The 24,501-nt window shown below is 49.7% G+C and overlaps 1 protein-coding gene across 3 annotated transcripts in view; it reads left to right on the plus strand.

The window, feature by feature from the left end:
* The window catches only part of SLC37A1 (solute carrier family 37 member 1), a 64,381-nt gene that overhangs the window by 8,281 nt on the left and 31,599 nt on the right, over positions 1-24,501 (plus strand). The window contains exons 1-4 of one of the 3 annotated variants that reach the window (XM_080937575.1): positions 112-167; positions 10,443-10,637; positions 17,477-17,558; positions 23,942-24,080. In XM_080937575.1, coding sequence (XP_080793701.1) covers positions 10,582-10,637; positions 17,477-17,558; positions 23,942-24,080 — 277 coding nt within the window. In that variant the 5' untranslated portion in view covers positions 112-167; positions 10,443-10,581. Of the gene's footprint in view, positions 1-111; positions 168-7,150; positions 7,437-10,442; positions 10,638-17,476; positions 17,559-23,941; positions 24,081-24,501 lie in introns of those variants that run through there. The other 2 variants (XM_080937574.1, XM_080937576.1) reach the window with 2 other exon arrangements.

Raw genomic sequence — 24,501 nt, forward strand, 5'->3', positions numbered from 1 at the left:
ACCACATATAAATAACCTTACTGTGGCCTACAGCGATGGTGCAGAGTCACGTGGTACATAAGGCTGACTCCTCTGGTACCTAAGAATAAATTAGATCCTCTGACAGAGGGCCAGAGAAGGAAGCAACACACTGAAAGGCTGGTCCATTATTTGCCTTCAGGAAGGTGGTAAGTAAGTTGAGTGAGCAAGATACTGAGGATTAAGATGATCCAAAGTTCCTACAGAAATGTGGTTCTACAGAAAGGGATCGTGTACACATATGTGTGTGGAGAGTGTAGCCTTTGCAGAGCTGCTGCGCTCTGGCCCCTCCCAGCTCCCTTTGGTTCTACCAAGCTTAGCTCCGGGGTGGATGGCAATCAGCCCCAACCTGAGGTCGTAGAATCCTTGGGTAAAGGACAGACCGACAGCTTTATTATTTTAGAACTTGTCCGCTAGGTGCAATTGCTGGACGCAGAATCTCCCGCCTGAAAAGGCGCACACGCCCTTGTCAGAAACTATCTGTTTCTCCTCTGGCCCAAACTCAGTGGCCTGTATCGCCTACTCCACCCACAACTTCCTCGTCTCGTAGCAAGGGATGCAGGTACTAGCTGCCCCGACACCTTACAAGACTGCTGCTCTCTTCTTGTTCCAAAGCATGGCAGAAAGGCCCCTCTCCTTCCTTGTGTCTGCCTTTTCCTCTTGGGACCCGGAAGTCCCACCTGTACCTCCCGCCCAGCAACTGGCTCCCGGCCTTCTTTTTAACAAATCAAGAGCCATTTAGGGAAGTAGACCTTAGCATCAGCACCTCTCCTTACATAAACGCACCAGGATTTAAGTTGTCTTTCTGTGGTATTTGATATAGACAAAGGAAGAGATGTTCACTGGTCACAGGACAGGGAGAAATCAAGTGCCCAGGAAGCTTCCTCCCTGCTAGCTAGCTTTCAGCATACTGATAGGTGTTACACAGGTTGCTGGGGGAAGGGAAGGGGTCCTTAATACCCTTACAGCTGTGAACCCTATGATCTACAGGAATGACCAATGTGGCAAGATACGCCTATGATGCTTAGTGGCATGGCTGGTTTTGGGGTAACCAACCAATTTCTGATTGAAGTTAAGGCCCACTCTTCCACTTCCTAGGAGAAAATGAATGTAGATACTATAAATCTGACCTAAAATCCATGGTTAACGCCCAGTGGTGGGGCACATGCCTTTAATCTCAGCACCTGGGAGGCAGAGGTAGGCAGATCTCTGAGTGTGAGGCCATCCTGGTCTACAGAGCAAGTGAGTTCCAGGACAATGAGGGCTACACAGAGAAACCCTGTCTCAAAAGAGAGAGAGGGAGAGAGAGAGAGAGAGAGAGAGAGAGAAGAAAGAAAGAAAAAGAAAAGAAAAGCAAATAAAAAATTATTTTAAAGTTAATTAATTAATTAAAATAGAAATCCATGGTTAGGGAGCTCACATTATTCTGCTAGATGGAAATTTAATTTAAAACGAGAGGGGAAGAGATACCCTTGCATGCCGATGATTCGGCAAAGCAAGGCAGTGAGCACTTACACACCCACTGTCCCAGTAAATGAGCTAGTGTGTGCGTCCCTGTGAGCATCTGAATGCCCAAGTCTTGTCCTCATCCCCGGTTCACGCTGTAGAATCCTGACTTACAGAACTGAGTGTCGGTCGAGGAGCCGGTGGTGATGGGTGTTTCAGGCTTGCTTGCTTCTCTAATCGCCAGGAGGAAACATCTGGTCCAGGCTATTGTAGGAAGAAGGAGTCCATCATGGAGGAAATGCTGGTGCCTGGGAGCAGGAGGTGTTGGGGTCTCCTTTTATTCCATCTGGGTCCCCAGTCCATGAGCTGATGCTACCCCATAACCAGGCTTAATCCTGTCTGGAAACAACCTCACAGCCTAGTGGCACGCCTTATAGATGATTCAAAACCCAACCAAGCTGATGAAGAGCAAGTACCACGGCTACAAATATGGCCGGCTGCTACTTTGGCTCCTGGGACGGCAAACCCCCGCCAGCAGGATGTGACTCACTGTTTTGGGGCATCTGAGAGGTCATTTTTCTTCTTTGCTGATCTAATAGGTTAGAAGGCAGCTCGTAATGAGCTCAGCTTGTATCTTAATTACTTTTCTATTGGCGTAACAGAACAAAAGAAAACACAGACTCGACCAAGCATTTAATGTGGGAGGCTAACGGGTCCAGGGAGTTGGTGTCGGTGGCCACCATGGCAGATGGCACAGCGGCAGGCAGGGGGCATGAGCATAAGGTAAACAGAGCTAACGGGGTCTGGCACGGGCTAAAGATGCCCCTGGTGACTCGATCCGTAAGTGCTGGTGTGCACACAACAGAGACTTTGAGCGTGCACGAAGGGAGTGACGTGTGTGCCGGCCTCCTTGGCTGGCTCAGTGTAGCTAGACCTCCATGGAAAGCAGCCTTCTGAGGCAGGGTCCCACATCTTAGCCCAGGATGACCCCAAGTGCATGGCAGTTTTCCTGCCTCAGCTTTCCTGAATGCCGGGATGATAGATGTAAACCCTGGACAGAAGTTCCTCCACTTGTCTTAGGGAGCTGTGATCGGCACATGGTAACCATGCAAAGAACCACGTTTGAACAGGATTTATTGAAGGTCTCAAACTCTATCTTGTAGACAATTTAACAACATAAACTGACACTTTGGAGTGCCCCTCCACACACACACACACACACACACACACACCCCACCTCCACCCCCGCCATCCTGGTTAGTCATGCGCCCTGGGTTCATCTTAGATGCCTGTTTCCCAGTCATTAGGATGGCCATAGACATTTAAAGTGGATTTACTGTTTCCATAGAAACCTTGGAAGTATTACCTCGATAAACTTCTAGAGTGTGCCAAGCACAGTGCTAAATGAGGGTCCACAGGTGAATGGAACAAGTTAAACTTGGTGTTTCCAGACACCTCCCCTCCCCTACCCTCATCTCCATTCCTTCCACATCCCCACCTCTTACCCTCCATTCCACCCCTCCCCCTCCCCCCACTATTCACCCCTCACTCTCCCACCTCTAACTCCCCTGCTCCCAGGCCCATCCCTTCCTCCACCCCTCACCCCATCAACCCCATGATCACAGTGGGGAGTTCATCAGAGTCAAGTGGCCTCCACAGGGTCCCAGAAAGTTTGTAGTCAAGGTTTGAGTTGGAGACACAATCAGATCTCAAATCCTGCGTCTCCTCTGGCTTGGCCACTACCCACTGGAATCATAAAGCGATGTTCACAATAAGAGTGACTTTGGATGGTAGTAAAAGGTTGAATTTGTTAGTGAGTTATACCAGTCTAGTTTTGGGAGGGGCTGCAGAAGGGTTAAAAAGGAAGTCTCTCAGTTGCAGAAGCTGAAGCAATAAGCAAAGTAGGAAGGAGTGTGTACCCGGATGAGCCCAGGGCCCAAACCCTCCGATGACCACAGTCAGGATGCACAGAGGGTGATGTGCAGGCTCGTGAAACTCGTGGTCAACACAGTTGAACAGGGCAGCTTCAGGAAGGGCCCACACAGAGCTTCCTCTGAAACCAACTTTCCCCAGGCCAGGCGATGGGAAATCCTAGTGAGACCGCTTGGGTTTGAGGAAGAAGGCAAGAGTCCCTTGTACTTTCCCACCGAGACATTAGCATATTGTGTGCACTCTCTTCGTAAATCATCACACACACGGGCCCGTAGGGAGCTCTAAAAGTACAACCTCTTGATTTGAACTAGATGGTTTCCCAAACCACAGTTGAAAGTTATTGATCCTTGTAAAAATTGTCCAATTTGCTTGTCACATTTATCTCCAGTAGCTGCTTTGGCAGGAATGACTATTTATTTTGTTTTGTTTTTTGGATTTTTTGTTTGTTTGTTTGTTTGTTTGTTTTTTGTTCTGTTTCCATGTGTCTTGTGCTAACCATGAGCTTAAAATGCAGAGACCCATGGCAGACAGATGCAGCGACAGGCTCGTCCTGGAGTAGATTTCAGCTGCAGAGCTGTGCCAGCCCCCAAATTTGATTCCAGACTTTATACAAGCCCTGCTCCAGTCAGGATCCAAGTTAGATTCTGTGTGACCACTTCCTATATCCTACAGAAAGGAGGAAAGGTCGTAAAGATGTTCTACTGGAAGACATTGCCAAGGAGTCTTAGAAACAAGATCATTTGCCCAATCTGTCTTCTACAGGCTACTAACAAAGCCACTGGTTAAATGTGCCGTTCAAGCCAGGCATGGTGGTATGCACCTTTAATCCCAGAATCTCTGTGAGTTCGTGACCAGCCTGGTCTACAAAGTGAGTTCCAAGGCAGCCAGGGCTACACAGAAAAGCCCTGTCTGAGGAACATAGAGACAGACAGACAGACAGACAGACAGACAGATCAAGACATTGGTGAAGCTCCTCTCTCTCAGTACGTCCCTAATTCAAGTATTAGTGCTTACAGGGCCATTGCTAAAAAGCCACTGTCTGGGGCTAATGCAAACTCCTTTCTTTCCTTCACTTTCTCTGTCTTTTCATTCATTTTTTTTTTAAAAAAACTTTGGTTTTAAAATGACTCTTAGGGCTGGGGTGTTGCTCAGTGACAGAGCACGCACCTACCATGTGAAAGCCTCTGGATATTCAGAGCAGGGAGAGAGCAGGGGGAGCCAGTCATGGATCTCAGAACTCAGGAGGCCGAGGCAAGAGGACCGTGGATCACAAATCATGGTGGGGAAATCTAGTCCTTTCTTATAACCTCTGAAGTATAAAACTTGTGGCCGCAATCACAAATCTCCATCTCAGAAGTTTTTGTTTATTTAAGTTTATTGAAGTTTTACACACACTCATCCCACCTCAACACGCCTGAGTGTTTCTTATAATCCTGTAAAGATCAATTTAAATATATATTATGAAACATTAACTAAGATCCTAAGATTGACATTGTTAGCAAATTGGTCACCAGATTCTCTCTGGATGACTCCAGTATCTGTGCAAAAATTGTCATTTTACTTTTTCTTTATTTGTGTAAGAAAAAAAAAATCCAAAACTGTCTCTCGCTGTCTTTGAGATCTTCTGACCTAGGACTCCCTCCTGCGGCCCCTAGGGGCCGGGAGGTAGACTGGCGTCACTAGGACATGGGCATTTTAAACAGAATCTAGAGATGATTTCAACAATTCTCAAAAGCTGAGCTCACTCAAAAACCACAGATGCAGGAAAGACATCCCAACACACTAATGTGAAAAGTCCCACTCTCAGAAACTGAAAAACTACCCGGAAGTTTTTGTGAGGCACTTCGGCTGAGCAAATGGCCTCAGGGCCCTGCCTCAGCTTCCTAGGGAGTTTTTGTTCTTAGAAGTGAGGGAAAGGCCTTCTGAAAGTGGTCAGTCAAGTTGGGGAGCTCAAGTTTTGCTTTGGGGTGGGGGTGGGGGAGCAGTTACAAAATAAACAAAAGACAAACAAACAAAAAACGGAACACTGGTAAAAGGGCAAGGGTCTCTTGAGCAAGCCTGCTGGTGGCAGGCCTGAGAAACAGTGACACGGGGAGGTGGCAGGAGAAGATGTAAGCGTCCACCTGAGTGGCTATACTGCTGACAAGGAATGGAGAGTTAGTCAGGAAAAGAAAAATAGGAGACGTCTAGCCAAAGGAACAGGATAGACCAGCCAGAGTTCCCCGGGGCCACTTCCTAGTGAAATGTGGGTGCAGGTGGCTCAAACAGGAAGTCAACTGTGCTTCCAGGGTACAGAACACTTCTCAAAAGCCTGTAGGTAGAGTATGGTTTGGCCTTACCCAGTTCAGAGAACTGCGTGCGCGTTTGTGGCAGAGGTGGGGTGTGGGGAGGAGAGTGGAGCTGTGAGCCGGCTATACACCAACCAGTCTGAAGAGGGCGTTAGACCCCCCCAACACTCCTCACCCTCACCCCGGCTTTGTCCACGTACTGGACGTTTACAGAGGGAATTCTGGTTGGTTCTGGTTTAAGCACGGTTTTACCCAGTGGGGGTTCTAGGAAGTTGGTTTCCTGCCTGGTTTTGCCGTTCCAGGCAGGTGCTGCTGATAGCGGAGCCCGCGGCTGAGCTGCATGGTTGGTCTTGGGTGCCAGGCCAGGCCGAAAGGTGGAGGAGGTGTGAGGCAGGTGCTCTTTAGAAGTAATCAGGGCCTCTCCGGACTTTCCTGGATCAATTCTTGGCAGGAGGTGAGGGGTTTGAAAGATAATTATCCGGAACTGACTAGAAAGCAGGCACCTCCCCATGACCCGGGTGGCTGGTCTTCAGGATCTAACCATTCAAGCAATTTATCACACTGGCACAGGTGCGGTGCCAGGCGTGTGCCCGCTCCATTTGTAGCATGCTAGTGCTCTTGATTCTGACACTTGATGTGGTAGGCCGAGAGAGGCTGTCCTCAGTCCAGGACTCCGAGGCAGCACGTCTTTACCCCGGAACTTGTCTATTTCCCTGGCATTAGTAAGGTCCGCCTTGGGGATAAAAGCCTGGTGGTGCTGAAGTCCCCTAGGAGCCGGCGTTTGGCTGCTGAGCACTAGGCCAGTAAGAGCACGGCGTCCTGTTGGGCCTAGGAGGGCATGGCAGGCAGGTGTGGGGACCCAGAAACAGCTAGAGGATGCCCCAGCTGAGCATCCCCGGCTGTGTGCGATCTGAGCATCCCCTGGGCGCGCGCGGGGCCGGGGTCAGGGGGCGCGCGGGAGAGGGAGGAGCCGCTCTGGGCCGGCGTTCGCAGGGCCGGGAAAGTGAAAGGGCGGCCGCTCCAGGAAGTCGACTGCAGGAAGCGCGCGACAAGGACTGCGGAGCGCAGGTAGGCGCGGGGACAACGGAGGACCCTCCCCAGCTGCGCGCACCTGCCAGCCGCCACGCACCTGCCGCGGGCCCGCGCCCTGCGCCCCCGCTTCGGCCTCTCCGCCGTTTGTCTCCCTCTGCTGTGTGGCTGGAGAGCCGGGGACTAACCAAGCGCTTTAACTAGAGCGGGACGTCTTTGAAGTAAGGGCTCCTAGAGTGGCCTTGAGCGACAGTGCGGGGGCGATCCCGTGCTGGCAACGCCGAGTTCCCGGGGAAAGTGGAAGCAGAAGGTTCCCCGAGGATCGGGGGTTGGGGTCGCCTAGCTGTGATGCCCGGTCCCCTCCCGGTCCCAGGCCGCGAGTGACAGCTGTGGGAAGACGCCTGCCGGAGACCCAGCGCTTTGTCTGCAGCCGCGCTTTGGGGACGTGGGCGTGCCTGTAGCCTTCACCACCGGGCCAAGCGGCTGTACGACCTGGGAGGAGCCGGCTCGCAAAGCCCTTGGGAAAGCTCTCAGCCAGCACTCTGAGCTCTCGGGTTGTTTGTTTGCTAAAGAACTGCTTCCCGGAGCCCCGGCTCTGTGGCCAACACAGTGACAGCCACCGTCTGGCAGTAAAAAAGGGTTTAAACCACCGGAAAAGTCCCCAGCTGCGCGCACTACTCTTCCAGCCCTTAAGGTCCACCCAGGGATCTTGGTGGCCCGCAGGTAAAGATTTGCATTTAAACAGAAGACCTTTCCCTAGCTCTAGGTTTAAATTCCCTTAGGTGCCTTTCCCTGGTCTTCAGAGCTCTCTGCGCCTGCCTGGTGGCGGCTGCCTGTCTCCCTGCCCGCCTGTTCGTCCTGGAACTTAAATTGCATGAAGTTGGGCGAGTTGGTAAATGTATTATTCAGCTTTACACAGAATTCCCTCTCTTGAGGGTCCCGTTTGCACCCTGTGATCTTACAGGGCGGGTTCCGGGATGCCTTGTTTGTTGTGAGTGAGCTAAGTAAGAGCGAAGGTGGATGGAATTCCGACTCCTTGGATTTAAGTCCAGGACAAGTAAAAATAACCATTTCTGTTTATCTCCCTTGGGAAATGGAGCCTTTAAAAGCTTAGAAAGTGCTTGCTTGGAGGAGTTAGAGTTTGTCTAGGGTGAAAACAAAACTCGTGAAGGTTTGGGAGGGAGTTTGGTTCTTAAGTGTGCCCTTTAAAAAGTGCCATAATTGTGACATGTTGCCTTAGACTGCTGTGATTTTGCCAGCGTGCTAAAACCTGGAAAACTCCCTTGGGGCATTACTCTTGCTTTTGCTGACTTCCACCCACTCCTGAGTCTCCTTGAAGAGTTGATGGGTTCTCGGTAGCTCAGAGCTTGCTCGCTGGGAGGATCGTGGGTGTGTCTGTCCCTCAGCTCTTGGCCAAGCTCTCTGTGAGCTCCTGAGAGAGGTAGGGGTGCTGCCTCACCAAGGAAAAGCTCCTAATTGCCCTCCTTTCCCTGTCCAAGGATAATATGGCCCTTTTATCCTTTTCTCTAATGGGCTGAAGTTCACGGGGAGCTTCTAAGAGATGACATTTAAAAACTACTTTAACTACTTTCTTGTGCTTGGGATATATGCCAAAGCCTGTCAGCCTAGCCATGTGCTCCTTGCTGTTCAGGAATAGGCTGGAAGAAGTACCCTGTACCTGAGAAAGCACCCCCCAGGGGTTTTATTTATTTATCTTATGTATGTGAGCACACTGTCCCTGTCTTCAGACACACCAGAAGAGGGCATCAGATCCCATGACAGATGGTTATGAGCCACTATGTGGTTGCTGGGAATTGAACTCAGGACCTCTGGAAGAGCAGTCAGTGCTCTTAACCGCTGAGCCATCTCTCCAGCCCCATGACCTGGAATTTTGAGGGAACAAGTTTTAGAGAAGCTGTCCAGGTCAGCAAGAAAAGGACTTTGTTAAGTGGAGTTCTCAACACCCCAAATGCAGAATTGACATCTGTCCTTCCTCCAGTGCACTTCCTTCAAGGATGAATCCCCAACCCCCATCCGGCTACATCATCATCTCAGTGAAATCGCTAAAATTATTTATAGAAGGCAGGAGCTTTTTTCCCTGATAACTCTCTAGGGCCTTCCGGCACTTTGTTGTTGGACTGTTTTGCATGGCAGAATGACAAATTGATTTCACTGGTCCCGGGGGTGAATTTTCAGCATTTTAGTGAAGGCAAAAAATAAATAAATAAAAATGGACCCTGGCTTTCTATTTTTAAGCCTTATGCAATTGAAAACAAATCCTTTAGTCAAAACTATCAAACCAAAAAACTACTTCACAGGTGCATTGGAAGCACACGTAGGACCAAGCCCAACAAACTCATTTTTGAGCAAACCTGTTGTGAAAGATACCATTTAAATACGGAGGTTTGAGCCAAAGTCCCGAGACTTTAGTCTGGAGGCAGGATCTTGCTCCATAGCTCCGGCTCTGAAGCTCACTAGGTAACCCTGGCTGGCCTCCAACTCAAAATGGACCTTCCATCTCAGCCTCCTGAGTGCTGAGAGTACAGGCCTGAGCCACCAGGCTGACGCCCACTGAGTTCTTTTGTTCTCCGCTAGGATATGGGCAGGGAAACCCTGTCCTCCCTGAAGCTCACCTTCAGAGCCGCCCACACTGGTACTGATGGACTATCTACTTTGCCATGGCCTTTCTGAGATCATGTCTTTGGATGACATTGTTGGTACCATTAGTTCCTCATCTTTTATCCTATCTGGAGAAATTAAGGGAGCAGGTGGACTAGCGACCCATCACTGCGTATCTGTGTAGGGTCAGGAACGAGTGACCCTCCTCAGGCCCCATGGGGACCCGGGAAAGATGGAGTTCTCCTAGCTGAGGTGGAAAGGACCTTCACACCTCCATGATGGTTCTGGGGCTGATCTCTTGGAGGTTATTGGTTGTGGGGACCCAGAGTCTCCACCCTGCTGTTTCACTACCAAACTACACTCCGAAACCAAGATACATGTCTGTGGAAAGCTCAGAGGAAGGGAGGAGATAGGTGAGCAAGTAGATTCCACTTTGGAAGAATACAGCACTTTAGGATATATGTCCTGAGGGCAGCTTGGGGCTCAGGATAGGAGCCGTTGCCTTCTGGAGGGCTGGACCCCTTATTAGTGCACAGGGTTTGTTCTGTCTGCCCCTTTCAAAATTGCCCCTCTTCAGCCCAGCTCTCAGAATAGGCTCATTTTCCGAGGTTAATGACATGCCCACGGGAGAGGGAACCACAGCGGCAGATGGGAAATGCTCCACTCTATGTTAGGCATGTCAGACTCAATTGTAGACCCACAGCCTAAGCAACTGATGATTGATCCCTTCTGCCATCCCGCCCAGCCAGGCTCACAGGAAGCCTGCCGGGTAGTAATGAAGTGAATAAACCCAGTGCCTGCCCCCACCCTGTGCTCTGATAGATGTCCACATGACTGTACATAGACATATGTTTTGGAGCCAGACTCATCTTTGGAAGCCCTAAAGGCAGAGAGAGATGAATGCCCACTTCCCTGCAGGAATCATTAGAGCACCATGTGACCTCCAATATGCGAAAACTTCCCCAAGGCACCTGTGGTGGGAACTTCCTTTGGTGTCAGCAGCGTGTGGCTTTGGTTAGGCATGGGTAGCATCTCCCCATCTGCTTACCAGTGTCTGCAAGGCACACTTGTCAGGACTACAGACTCTTAATGCCTCTCTTTCTCCCATAGAGCTCAGCTCCCTGATGGAAGGAGGAGGGGACAGGACCCAGTAGAACCCATTGAGGTTGCTTCCCAGGCTGTGTGAATTGCAGGGCTGTCAGAACAACTGATTTCGGGACTAGAGCACCAAGGTCAGGGGACAACATAAATGGCTCCAATCCCCGTGGGCATCCGCTTCATCATCTCCTTCTCCAGGGATCAGTGGTAAGCTCTGGTGACAATCTGGAGTGGTGATGTGTGTGTTGGGAACAGAGCAATCGTGGGCATCGGGTGACTGTCTTTCCCATAGCTAGCGAGTGTGACCTGCAGTCCTCAGGAGTCCTGTGCTTTGGAGGTGACATGACAGACAGCATTTGGACTACTGGGTGGTTTTGGTGACTTTTTGAATAAGTACCTTTCTTGCAGAGAGGGAGAGAGAGAGAAAGAGAGAGAGAGAAAGGGAAAGAGAGGGATCTGTTACTCTCCCATTACAATAGAACACAATGGCCCAAGGCTACTTGGAGAAGGTAGGGTTTGTCTTAGCTTATGTATGGTTCCAAAGCGTTAGAGACCATCAGAGGCGGGAGGCACTGAAGCAATTGGCAAGTGTGGCAGCTGGAGGAGGAAGCTGAGAAACTAGTAATGGGGGTGGGGGCAGGACAGGGGTGGAGAGGTCTCTAAACCCAAAGCCCCCCCCCCCACCCAGTGGCATACTTCTTCCAGCAAGCCTGTGCCACCCAAACCTCCCCAAATGCCAACCCCAACCGTGGACCGAGTGTTCAGATGCCAGAGCCTCGAAAGGGACATTTCTCACAGGTGGACCCGGTCTTGCCATCCTCCTCAAGGGAGCAGGTGGTGACGGACACAGGGTGGGGCTCCCCAGCCTTCAGTCCACCCTCCTCCCACTCTGTTGGGAAGGGAAAAACATGCCCTGCCCCCTCATGCTTTGTTTTTGTGGTGCTGGGTTCGAATCCAGGGCCTTGTGCATGCTAGACAAGCACTCTGGCGCTGAGCTGAGGCCTCAGCCCTTCTCCTGTTCTGAGTGCTTGGGCAAGAGCAAGTTAAATTGATGAGACAGGTGCATGAGGGGAAAAAAGTTTGCATCATATGTTCAAGGAGGTTCAAAAAGAAAGGTGCACCCCAGGGGTATTTAGAACCTGGGGCTCATAATCATCTTTTTTTTATTTAAGATTTACTTATTTTATTTTCAGACACCAGAAGAGGGCATCGGATCCCATTACAGATGGTTGTGAGCCACCATGTGGTTGCTGGGACTTGAACTCAGGACCTCTGGAAGAGCAGCCAGTGCTCCTAACCACTGAGCCATCTCTCCAGTCCCATCTTTAATAGAAGATGTGGCAAATGCCACTTAGTAGGAAGACACATGGGTTTTTGGGAAGAAAATAAAAAGTCCTTAAGAGCACACGTATTGGGAACTGATACTGCCTATTGCTGCCGATGTAGAAGTCTCCTAGTCTTTCCGGTTGCTTCTGGGAGACAGTGGTTTTGTTTGTTTGTTTGTTTGTTTGTTTGTTTTTGGAATCTTTGGACGCTTTGCTTTGTGGTTCCTAGGTTCCTAAGAGACTTCAGGAGCTCATCAGCCCTCTGCCCAGCATGCTAGTGTTCTATCTAGCTAGATTCATCCCAATCCACTCACTGGGCTCCCAAAGGTCACAGGGTGGCTTTCCTGTGATGCCTGCTGAGACTCTAGCCACACCTCTTCAGACACTTGTACAGGGAGATATTTAGCTTGTTTTCTAAATCACTGGTTGTATCTGCATCTGTTTCTCCTGCTCTGTGTGTGTGGCAGGCATCCTAAGGCTTTTGTTTTAAAATATTCCTATGCAGATTTTGCCTTTTGCTGGTCACGTGTAGCTCAGTGGGTAGACTGCTTGCAAGCCTGAAGCCCTGGGTCCAAGCCTCTACTCAGTGGTCACGTTAACTGCCACATCTAGTGTCCAGCAAGAGCTCTCTGGCAGTTCCTCTTCCATCCAGGATCTGACACGGGGCTGAGACACTGCACCTTGTCATCTTGTGGTTTTGCCTCCTTTCGTCCAGAAATGTCCCTTGTCCCTGTCTTTTGTGACCCTGAGTCATTGAAAGGTTCAAACGCATATTTTATGGATTATCTCTTGTTTTGGATAAGCAGATGTTTGTTGAGCTTCGAAGTCAGACAGTGCCTTTTTGGCAGGTGGGTCTGAGAGGGGAGGGACTAAAGATAGTAAGGGAGAGACAGGACTGAGCATGTGGTGGTGTGATGAGAACGGACCCCAGAAGTCCAGAACAGTTTTGCACATCTGGCTCCTGTTCTGCTTTGTCTGACTCCTCTCGCTGACAGGAGCGAGAACCTCAGACACACTTATGCTTGCCTCTATTGGCAAGAAGCACAGAAGATGGGCGGGGACTGCAGAAGATGGGCGGGGACTGCAGAAGATGGGCGGGGACTGCAGAAGATGGGCTATATGCTTTGTGGTACCAGGAAACAAAGCCATGAGTGAAACCCAGAGGAACTATTGCTTGCTGGCCAGGTGTAGAACAACTGGAGACTTCAAATAATTGATCCGAGGAGTAGATGGTGGCCCGTCGACTAAGAACAGCACTGATGTCTCCTCACAAATGTCACAATCTGTGAGCCATTGGAGCAGAACCATACTTCCTTCCCTAGGAAGCCAGCCTCCAGGATCTGGGGGGCTGGAAGCTGGGTCCTAGGACCAGCCCCATCATCTCATAGTGTGCTCCTACAAGATTCATATTCCCTCCTTATTGTGGAAAACAGACCTGTTGCCAAGGTCGGTGGGATCTTAAGTGAGCGATAACAGTCTCAATGGCGTCAGTCTCTCTTGACCAAGGCTCTGACAAAAGCAGGACCTCCCTTCTGTGTTTGTTAAAAGGCTTCTGAGTTCAGAAACGGTTTGGATTCATTTCTAAACCAGCCATATTGACAAGTTATTCCTCTAAGAAGTGTGTGTGTTGGATCCCTGTATGACAACCAAGTTGACACTGAGCCAAGACTGGTTGATGTCACAGTGTCTGTCACCTGCCTTTTGTTGACCTTTGACTCCAATCCACTGGAGGAGGCTTGCCAGCCCCGCCCCCTGCTGCTGCTTCTCTGAGGATCCTGACACCCCAGGATACTATTAGCTACTTGTTTCCTCTTTGTAACCAAGTACCTGGGGGAAAGCCGCTTAAATAGGAAGGGCTCATTCTGCATGCTTGAGGGTACAGTCTATCCCGTTAGCCAGACCCCCCCATCATGGTAGGGAAGGTTCAGCTAGGAAAGATGCTGTCAGCTGCTAAGACAGGGGCATGAGGCTGCTTGCTCGGATCTCAGTGGTACAGGAAGTAGGGCCAGTCTGAAGCCTCACAGCCCACTCCCCAGAGATCTCCTTCTCAGTAACCAGATGGCAATTGGTACAGCCCAACAAAAGTCATGTCTTAAAATATTTTGATGGTGATTGGGGTGCAGGGAGATTTAATTAATTAATTTATTTATTTATTTTTGGTTATTGTTGTAACTTTACTGGTCCTCAAGTGACATTAATGGTAGTGTTACGTTACAGTGTCAATACCCCTGAGGAGAGTCTGGGGTATATCCAGGTCCTGTGCTGGCTAATGGGATGTGAGCTTTTTGCTAGAAACTCGGGCTAACCCAGGCTCGATTCTTGCATTGTCCTGTACTGACAGTCATATGTGCATAAGCAGGGCGTGGAGAGAAAACTCGGAGCCCGTTGGCTTCTCCTCATTTGCTTCGTCTTCCAAGCCCACCTGTAGCATCACATAAAACCAAAGACTTGGTCCTCTCCTGGAACAAAACACCATGGACTGGGTCCATCACAGCTTGGACGGCTGACGGGCTGTACTGGCAGTTTTGACCCAATCTGGAGTTACCACAGAGAAAGGAGCCTCCCTTGAGGAAAGGCCTCCGTGAAATCCAACTGTAAGGCATTTTCTCAGTGATCAAGCAGGGAGAGTGTCTTGTGGGCGGTGCCATCTCTGGGCTGGTAGGCTCAGGTTCTATTAGAAAGCAGGCTGAGCAAGCCAGGAGAAGCAAGCCAGTAAGTAACATCCCTCCATGGCCTCTGCATCAGCTCCTGCTTCCTGACCTGCTTGAGTTCCTGTCCCGACTTCCTTTGGTGATGAACAGCAGTGTGGAAGTGTAAGCTGAATAAACCCTTTCCTCCCCAACTTCTTGTTCATGGTGTTTTGTGCAGGGATAGAAACCCTAAGTCAGGGACCAAGCTCCAAGTGCTGCAGGGTCATGGCCATGTGGTGGTTTCAGGTGACATCCCCTTTCTCCTTCAGGTCTTAGTGCTACAGTATCTCTGGTGACCAGCTGCAGCACACAGGTTTCTGTCCCTATGGCTACACTCCCTCTTTGGTGTCTCTGCAAGGATTTTTGCTTTTTTGAGACAGGGTTTCTCTCTCTCTCTCTCTCTCTCTCTCTCTCTCTCTCTCTCTCTCTCTCTCTCTCTCGCTCTCGCTAGCCCTGACTATCCTGGAACTTTAAATATATAATCCAGGCTAGTCTCAAACTCACAGAGATTCATCTGCCTCTGTCCTCTGAATTGTGGGATTAAAGGCATGTACCACCGTGCCCAACATCTTTTCCGAGGAGGACCCTAGTCCTTGTTGGTTCAAGGCTATCCTAACCTGACAAGACCTCAGGCTCTAACTCATTACAACTTCAGGAGCTTATTTCTAAATAAAGTGATGCCCGGAAACCCTGTCCCTGTCCATGGTCCAGCAGAAGGGACGACCTCAGACTCCTGCTTCACAAATGGTGACCAGGATGGCCATAAAGCTACTAAGTGGAATGAGGGAATTCCAGAAGAATCCTGAGGAATCCAACTGTGATCCTAACTCTGTGAAAGCACAGGAGCCTCTTCTCCCCGAGGGCAGATTGGACGGGATGGCTGCCATCTGAGAACAGCTATTACCTGCAGACCCTCCTGGAAAGCGGAGGACTATTTGCAGCCCCACACCCCAGATACCCTAAGGAGCTGAGGAAAAAGAAAGAATGACTTTGGAAATGAAGGAAGTAGGCTGGGCCTCTGTAACTGCTCCTTGAAGATAAGGCTTTCTTTTCTGCCCCAGGGAAATCCTGCCTGTCATTGACCTTTGACCTCTGGAGGAGCCCTGACTCAGTAAGGCTCTCTCTTCCTAAAGGGTCCATTCATGGCTTCACCAGCATGAATGAGGGTTTGTCTTGAGGAGCCACTTGGCCTGCGTGCGCGCTCCTCTACACCACCTTCCCAGAGCCACCTACAGAAGGCCCTGGTGGAAACTGGGGCTCAGAGCTACTATCTCCTCCTCATCCTCAAGTCTCCTTGACTGAAATCTACTGAGACTGAGGAATGCAGTCTGTCTGGGCTGGGCTCTTCTTGGCCCTTACCACTCACTATAGGAGAGTTTCAGTTCCTGCAGTGGAATAGATAGCTGGAGAGTCTAAAGCCATGAGTCATCTTCCTACAAGGTAGAATCATGTAGCCCTGGGCAGGGGCCACTGGAAGATATCCCAGCCTCCTGAGTCAAACTGAGAGGCTCTGGAGGGATAGCCATGCCCAGCCTGAGTAACCGGAGAGGATCTAGAGTCAGGCTGTGAGCTGGAAATGGGTTAGTTTGGGGGGGGGGTGTCACTGGGTGGAGTCTCACACCCAGCCTCAGGCTCAGGGGGTGATGGACCACAGTGCAGCTTCAGCCAAAGAATGTACCTTCTGTTTCTGTTCAGTTCTAGGGAGGCATTCAGAGACAGAGAGAGAGAGAGAGAGAGAGAGAGAGAGGGAGAGAGGGAGAAGGAGAGAGGGACAGAGGAAGGGAGGCAGAGACAGCATGTCCCTGGCGGGGCAGGCCCAGATCTGTCTCCTAAGTGCTAACATTAAGTGCTTGCTTGTCTTTTGGTCACCTTGTGGGCTTGGAGGAACTCGGGCTTCCTCAGAGAGAAGAGAACTCATAAGGCTCCTTATTCAGAAGCAAATTTCTTCACGTGAATTTGGCTCTTTTTTTTTTTTTTTTTTTTTTTTTTCTTTTTTTCCTTTCACAGGATCAGCCCCCTGCCTTCTTCACTTCAAATGGGATCTTTAGTAAAGTCTGAAAATGGGGGGAAGGGGGGTTGACCTCCAGTTTTGTTTTGTTTTTTTTTTAACGTCTTTTATTTGTTCTGTTTCTGTGTGCATGAGTGTGAACTCACACCTGCACTGGTGAGTTGTAGGGGTCAGAGTGTGACTCTTGGGATGGGGTCTCAGCTTCAACTCGGCGGGTTCTGGGGCTCAAGCTGAGGTGGTCAAGCACTTGAACTCACTGAGCCAACTCTTCCTCGGAGATCTCCCCACTCTGGCTGGCCCAGGCTTCAGACCTTCTCTTCTCCAGTCAGGAGCATCCTGCAGAGATGGTTACTTTGTGCAGTTCATGGTTTCAGAAGTCTCATAGCCAGGGGAGAGGAGTGTCTCTTCAGCTGGTCCTCTTTGTCTTCAGCTGGTCCTTTTCATTCTTGCTGAGCTGACAGGGCTCTGTGGGCTTTATAGCAAATGATGAACCCCACTTTATTGGTTGTAAGTTTATTAGTGGGGGCTGTGTGTGGGATGGGACCCTCAGCCCTGGGGTCTCACACTATTACCATGTAGATTGGTGTCAAACAGCTTGAATTGTAAAACCCCCAGGCGGAATTCACTAGGGAGCTGTTTGTTGTGGGGCTTGAGGAGCAAAAGATGTTGGCTTCCCCACCCCCACCGCTCCTGCAGGGCTACAGAGAGAAAACCCAATATGTAACCATCAATGTCTGATTAAATAAAGCAAGCTGTGTTTAGAAGTATACAAGGGACTGACTGGGCCAGACAACTGCCTTCCCCTAAGTCAGGGTTTCAGAGAACAGCCCCTCACTGGCTTTTTGAGGTCCCTTCTATGGGGAAGGGTTAGAGTTGAGAGAAAACAGCTCTTAAGATAACCAACCCACTGTTAGCACCTTGACTGGAGTGGGGGGCTCAGGGCTTAAGGTTGTCTGTCCTTGTGAGATTGTAAATGGGCCAGAGTGTGACACCTCTCACACCCAGTACTCACGTGTGTTCCAGGTATCGGGCTTTCATTTTTATGCTGACGTTCCTGCTCTATGCAAGCTTCCACTTATCCCGAAAGCCCATCAGCATAGTGAAGGTAAGAGATCTTCACACATCTGGCTCTGCCCGCCATCTGCCGGAGGTGGGGGGGGGAAGCAGAAGGAAGTGGGCGGGGATTGCTAGGGACAAGTTACTCTAGCCTCTTAGTCTGGGGACTTTTTGTTACATCTTGTTCTTGCTCTCCTTCAACTCAAATCCTTACAATGTCCCATGCTTTGCCCCCTCCGAGGCAGCCCTGATAGAGGCCCTGACTCCATCAGACTACAGTTCTAGAATCCCCAAATTTAGTTAAATATTAATGTTGTTGTCTGGGTTTTCTTTCCTACTGGATTCAGTCTTAAATGCTTCCCCCAGGTGGCTTCTATTGTTAGGGCGGTTTGACCCCTCTCCTGGCTTTGGAGCAGTCTCTAGTGCAGACACTGGATGTACCCATGAGGGCAGGTAACAGTTAAGGAACAAGTGTCCTATAAGCCAGCTGTATTTACGTCAGAACAGGGAGGGGAGCGGGTATGTTTGTAGGCTGACTACAGGAGTGAATAGTTTTTGACTACTGTAGAAGAACCAAAGTTGCTGTCCAGTGCCAAGATGAGCCTATTTATGGCTCTGTTTCCTGCTTGCTTTCCAACAGTTGGCAGAGACCTGGTCCTGACTCTGGAGTTATGAACTTTTCAGTTGAGCTGGGCTAGCTGCCCCGGAAAGGCTTCTGGCACTGGAGACAATGTGAAAAGGGATTGCCTCTGGCTCTGGGGTCCTGTGTGCCTTCTCCGGCATATTCATTCACTAAGAAGGTGTTAGTAAATGGTAGCCAGGGGTTACTGTGGAAAGCATGTGACAAGGGCTCTGACATCAGCACCAGAGACCAGCCCTGAAAATTGGGATGCTGTCTCTGTGACCCTTTCCTCTTAGAGAATTCACACTTCGCTCTTGGCCGAGGGATATCACAGAAAGCAAACATCAGGTCACCCCAATAGGGGGTCCTGTGTGAGCACTGAAGATTTGACATCAAGCAATAGTCAGGGAGCCTGGCTGGGGCTTCCAGGACTGACCTGGAAAGGTAGGGTCGAGGTGGTGAGGGAGGGACCACGTCCAGTACCAGGTAGAGAGAAGGGTGTCACCATGGAATTACCACCGTGGGACAGGTATGGTGGGTGAGGTGGGCCTGGCCACTGGAGGGTCTGTGGGACAGGACTTTGCCCTTGGACTCTGATGAACATGGGTCAAGGTCAAACTCTCCTTGCCTTAGGTATGCAGAAGTGACCATCGGGACCTCTAGGTTTCTTGAGGAGACGCCTTGGATTGAGTCAGAGTCTCATACCCAGTTGTTAGTGCTTGTGTTTGCTCTCTAATTCAGTCCTCACAGTGGCCCAGCGGGTGTCGTTAGGAGTAAGGGAGCTCATCTTGGTGCCTTCTACATTGGTCCTCTGACTCCAGGGTCTCACTTCTATTTTTTTTAAAGAATTACTTATTTTATGTATATGACTATGTATGTGTATGTAGCTGTTTTCAGATACACCAGAAGAGGACCTCAGATCTCATTACAGATGGTTGTGAGCCACCATGTGGTTGCTGGGAATTGAACTCAGGACCTCTGGAAGAGCAGTCAGTGCCCTTAACCACTGAGCCACCTCTCCAACCCTCTTATATATATATTTTAAAGATTTATCTAGTGTTTTGCCTACGTGTATGTATACACATTGCATGCATGCCTGACTTCAGAGGTCAGAAGAGGGTACCAGATAGCCTAAACCGAGAATTATGAACAACTGTGAGCTGCCCTAAAGGATGCTGGGAATGGAGCCAGGGTCCTGTGAAGAGCAGCCAGTGCTCAGAACTGCTGAGCCATCACTCTGGCCGCTGGGCTCTAAACAGGGCTGCCCAGGAGTCTCCAGGGCAGCTCATTGCTTGCATATGATCAGCATCTAACACCTAGACTAACTCTCCAGGGCACCTGTGTACGAGATAACCTCAGCCAGAGTCCCACCTGCTGCTTTGCCTCTTGATCCAGACATGGCTGTTTCCACCTATAATTTAGACTTGGCAGAGCCTCAGGAAGTATGCACTGTTATAGCTCCCGCAGTAAATGACACAGATGAGTTCAGGAACGGGGATGATTCGATCACGGACCCCGTGAGTCACCATCTGCAGCCTGTGTTTCCCAGAAGATTATAAACAAAACTGGAATACATTTGGTTACTGGACCCCGACCGGGAATAGGCCGTGCTTCGCCCAATAACCATGACTCATTTGTCTAGTGGTGCCGGGTCAATCGGGGTGACACCTGCCTCAGCCATCACTGATTGCTTTTATTTTTCTGATTAAAAAAAAAAAGTACTTTTAAAAACACTCCGATAAACCTTGAGCTGGGAGGACAATGCTGTCCCCCCTCATGATCCTCCGCCTGCAGCCAGACATCTTTATTTGAGGCAGATGTCTTCCCTGACCCACAGACAGATGGGGTCTATGTCCCAATGGAGGGGAAACTTTGGGGGACTCTCCTGCAGGCTGGGCCAGAGCAGAATCTGTAAATAGATGCTTTTTCAGAAATTATGTTGCATGGTCCCTGGAGAGAGGGAGGGGGGAAGAGAGGGAGAAAAAGGGGGAGGAGGCTGCCTGGCCTGAGGACTATTGTTGACAGCCCTCTTTGCACACAGAATTGAAAACAGTAGTACCACTGGAAAAGCAAAAGTTAAAAAGTCCAGAGCTGTCGAGGAAAACTGTTTTCTGGCAAGTTCCAGTGCTTTCTATGGTCATGGGAAAACCTCAGCTGAGATTTCCAGATCAGACAAGGTCTCTCTACATGCCCCTAGCTGGCTGGGGACTCCCCAAGTAGAGAACTCAGGGCTTCAAACTCACAGAGATCCGCCTACCTCTGTCCACCCTCACCCCACAACCCCAGTGCTGAGATCAAAGGTGTGCCTGGACTGTCACACCCAGCCAAATTTTTTAATAAAATAAAGGAACCCTGAAGTTTATATGAAAAGATGCTCCTTAGGAACATGCCAAAAGATGGGCATTGTAGAGTACTTTGCTAATCCTGGCACTCTGGAGGCAGAGGCAGGAACTTCTCTAAGAGTTTGAAGCCAGCCTGGTTTACCTACACAGGGAGTTCCAGGACAACCAGGGCTAGAGAAAGCCTATTTCAACAACGAAGAAAGAGAGAGAGAGAGAGAGAGAGAGAGAGAGAGAGAGAGAGAGAGAGAGAGAGAGAGAGAGAGAGAGAGAGGAAGGATGAAAAAGAATCTCCAGGAAAAGCATTCAAAAATAACTTTTAAAGAAAACAAAATTTTAAAAAATGCATTTTAACTTCAGGACTACCACCTGGGGTGGGTAATCTTCTTGTCAACCTAAAGGCTGAGTGATGCCCAGGGAGTGAGAAAAATCCCAGCAGATCACACAGGTTCTGACCTGTCAGTAGGGGAAACACCACTGGATTCAGATTTGAATAGACAGTAGGAACCTGCTAGAAGATCCTCTAGCCAGAGGAGATGGATCACTTGGGGGTGGGTCTTAGAGGTGCATATCCTGCCTAGGCCCCTCCCACCACTGATTCTTCCCCACCATCCCCCCTGCTTTTCCACAGCTCAGAAATGTGAGGCTAAGGACAGCCTGCTGAGCTAGTAAACCAAGAGCCAAAATACACCCTCTTAGAAGTTATTTTCTTAGGCGTTTGGCCACAGCTATCAAAACAAGCATCCTCAATTAACACAGAAACATCTTCTGTTGTTCTGACAGGGTTTTACTCTGAAAACCAGGCTGGCCTTGAGCACTCTGCAGAGATCCTGTCTCACTCAGACATCTGAGTACAGCATGTCCCACCACACCCAACTAGTAAAAATACCTTTATTGCACCATCCAGAGGGAAAGCAACGTGCATGAACGTAGTCAATAGGTGGAAGTTTGAAAGACTATGACATTTTGAGTAAAAATGTAGGTCACCTAAGAGAGGATCCACTATTTTTCTAAACTTTTAAACTTACATGTATGTATGTATGTATGTATGTATGCATGTATGTATGTATATGTGGAGAGGGTGCATTAGGAAGTCGAATGATGTCCTGTGGTAGTTAGGTCTTTCCTTGTACCTGTCCTGGGGATTGAACTCAGGTCCTCAGGCTTAGCAGCAAGCACCTGTGCCTGCTGAGCCATTTCACTAGCCCAGACTCTCTCGTGTCTTGAGTCAGATCAGATCTTCTGTGTGCGTGCATGCTTATGTGTATGCAGGTGTGCACGTATATACATGCATGTAGAAGCCAGAGGTCAACTTTAGGAATCATTCTTCAGTCAGATTCCACCTTGTTTCTTTGTTTTGTTTGAGTCGTTGGCCTGGAGCTTGACACGTAGGCTAACCTGGCTAGCCAGCTATGCTTAGATAACTGCCTGTCTCCACCTTCCCAGGGATAGGACTAATCTCACCCACTGCCACACCCAGATGCCCTCCCCCACATGGGTTCCAGAGACCTAACTGAGGTCTTCTCTCTTGCAGGGGGAACACTTTTAACTGGCCAGGTTAGTCTCCCCGATCTGTTTTCATTAACCAGCTGCTGTAGCAGGCTGATCGATTTTCGGTGTAGCTTGTTGAAAGGTAATCCTGTAGAATTTTTTTGTGAAGGATACTGCCTTGACGTGAGCTATGTTTCTCACTGGGACACGCCCCTCCTCCACATGTCTCCTTGGCAACCAGTCTGTGGGAGCCTAGTGTGTTTCACTGCAGTCCAACGTGAGAGCTTGTTCTCCCACAAACGCCAGGTTTCAGAACAGACATCACTGAAATATTAAAACAGAGCCATGTTATTGACAACTAATGTGCTTACTTAAATATCCTCAGAGTTCTTCATCCTTTGGAGGCAGGGCTACAAGAGAGGCAAAGATGACATTTCTGACAGGAAAGGCTGGAGAGGGGTGTGAAAACATGATGTCCATTGAGACTAGAGGTTAACTGTAGGAGCCTTGCCCAAGCACAGTGGGGTCAACCTCTAGGGGCTGGCCCCATTGGAGGGTAAGGACCTGGGTGGTGCTCTCTGTATGAACTTCATCCTTCAGCCGCCCCATGACTTCATTCTTTGTTGTGCTGGCTTCAGAGCTGATGGCCAGGGAGTGTGACTGAGGTCAATTTGTTACAAGCAGCCACAGTAGTCCATGGTCCTGGCCTATGCTTGTCTATAACCAAGAGCCTGCGACCCTAACTAAACAGAGTACTCGATGCTGCTCACCAGGGGCAGGACTTGAAAACCCTTCCGGAGACTTATGGAAGATTTGGGATCATCTCTAACCTGTTCTGACTTCTATGGGTGATGTGGCCCAGATAGGTTAAGCCACTGGAGATGACGCGGATAATTCTATTCTGAGCACATCCCGTAGAGAATCCATATCCCTCACTTCCATGCAAGGCTAACATTAGAAACTTGCTTAGTCTGGTAGATGAGTCCCTCCTGGCCTGTGGCTGTCCTAGGTGAGCAGCAAGAGAAAAGCCTCCTTGGGAGTGGTAGTCTTGAGAAAGATCAGTGTAGGGAGGGCCGAAACTCTTGCTTATTAAGGTAGTCAGAAAACTGAGGTCTTGGAGGTAGAAATGGGAGACACACACACATACACACACACACACACACACACACACACACACAAAATTTAGCATCCCTGCCAGGGCTAGTGGGGTGTGTGTGTTTGTGTGCACGTATAGATAGATAGATAGATAGATAGATAGATAGATAGATAGATAGATAGATGTGTATGTATATATTTTTTTTTCTTAAACTGGAGAATGATCTATACACAGAAAGGTACATTAGTCTTAAGCATCTGTTTGACAGGTCTTTGCCATACACCTGGGTACCTAGGATCTCGGTTAAGGCTTTTCCAACCCCCTGTGCCAGACCCTACCATCTTCATCTAAGTAGCAATAAGATTTTCTACGTCTAAGTAGCGATAATTTCTCCTGCCACTAGGGCGTCTTGTCTGTGCTTGACCTGGTGGAAATGAAATTGCACAGCCCAGGCAGGTTCCGGGTTCCTTTGGCTGTGTGTGTGTGTGCGCGCGTGTGTGTTAGATTCTCATTCTTCCATTCCTCTGTAGCATTCTGCTGTTGAAATGCAGCAGTTAACCCTGTTCTTCCCCCAGGGGCAGCCCCTCAAGGATGACTGGCAGTTGGTCCTCAGCTTGACACTCTCTTGCTGCCTAATGCTACCTCCATGCTGGGCCTTCAGAGGCTGCTGGTGCTAGGCTTGGCTGCTGTGTGGGCAGGAGCTGGAGTTACTACAAAATGCTGCCAGAAACTCCTGTGGGCAGCAGGAACTCCTGTGGACCTCAGAGGTCTCCTTCTGCTCAAAGAGCTGTTGCTCACTGAGGAGGAGAGGCCACTCAGGCTGTCCTAGCCTAGACATCCCAAGTAAGCACTCTCTCCCCGCCCCCCATCTTTGTCTGCCACAGGGTGAGCTCCATAAGCAATGTGCTGCAGGGGATGAGGCTGAGCCCAGATTCAGTGGCCCGAGTAGCAGTACCAGGCATGGCCCCACCCACTGGCTTCTGAACAACGAGACTGAGACCGACTGTGGCTGGGCCCCCTTCGGTGAGTCTGGGTCAAACCCTCGGTCACCCAGGGATCTTGGCATCCATCCACTGGAGTTTCTACAGCCGGGCTAGTCTCGGGACAGTGATGCCATCCTCGGCTGGGAATGTGTTTCAGTGACGACTGTCCCCTAGCCAACATTACTCAGTAACCATGCCTACGTGCTAAAGGGCCACCTGGCTATGTGAGGTGTGTCTGTGCTGGGGAAGTCTCTAGAAGATGGCCTGCACTGTGTGAGCTGTCACACGGAAAGTCAAACCCGCCACACTCGGTGTGGTTTGCCTCCAATCTGAAGGATATGTCCAAGGACAACTTAAAAAAGAGGTGGCATTATTTTGCTGCATAGGAAGCTGGCCATTAGCCAGGTTGTGAGGTCGTGTGTTTTATTTTGTTTTAAGTGTTAGATCCTTTCAAAAGGATT

This window comes from Micromys minutus (assembly GCF_963924665.1).
Source record: "Micromys minutus genome assembly, chromosome: 25".
Classification (NCBI taxonomy): domain Eukaryota; kingdom Metazoa; phylum Chordata; class Mammalia; order Rodentia; family Muridae; genus Micromys; species Micromys minutus.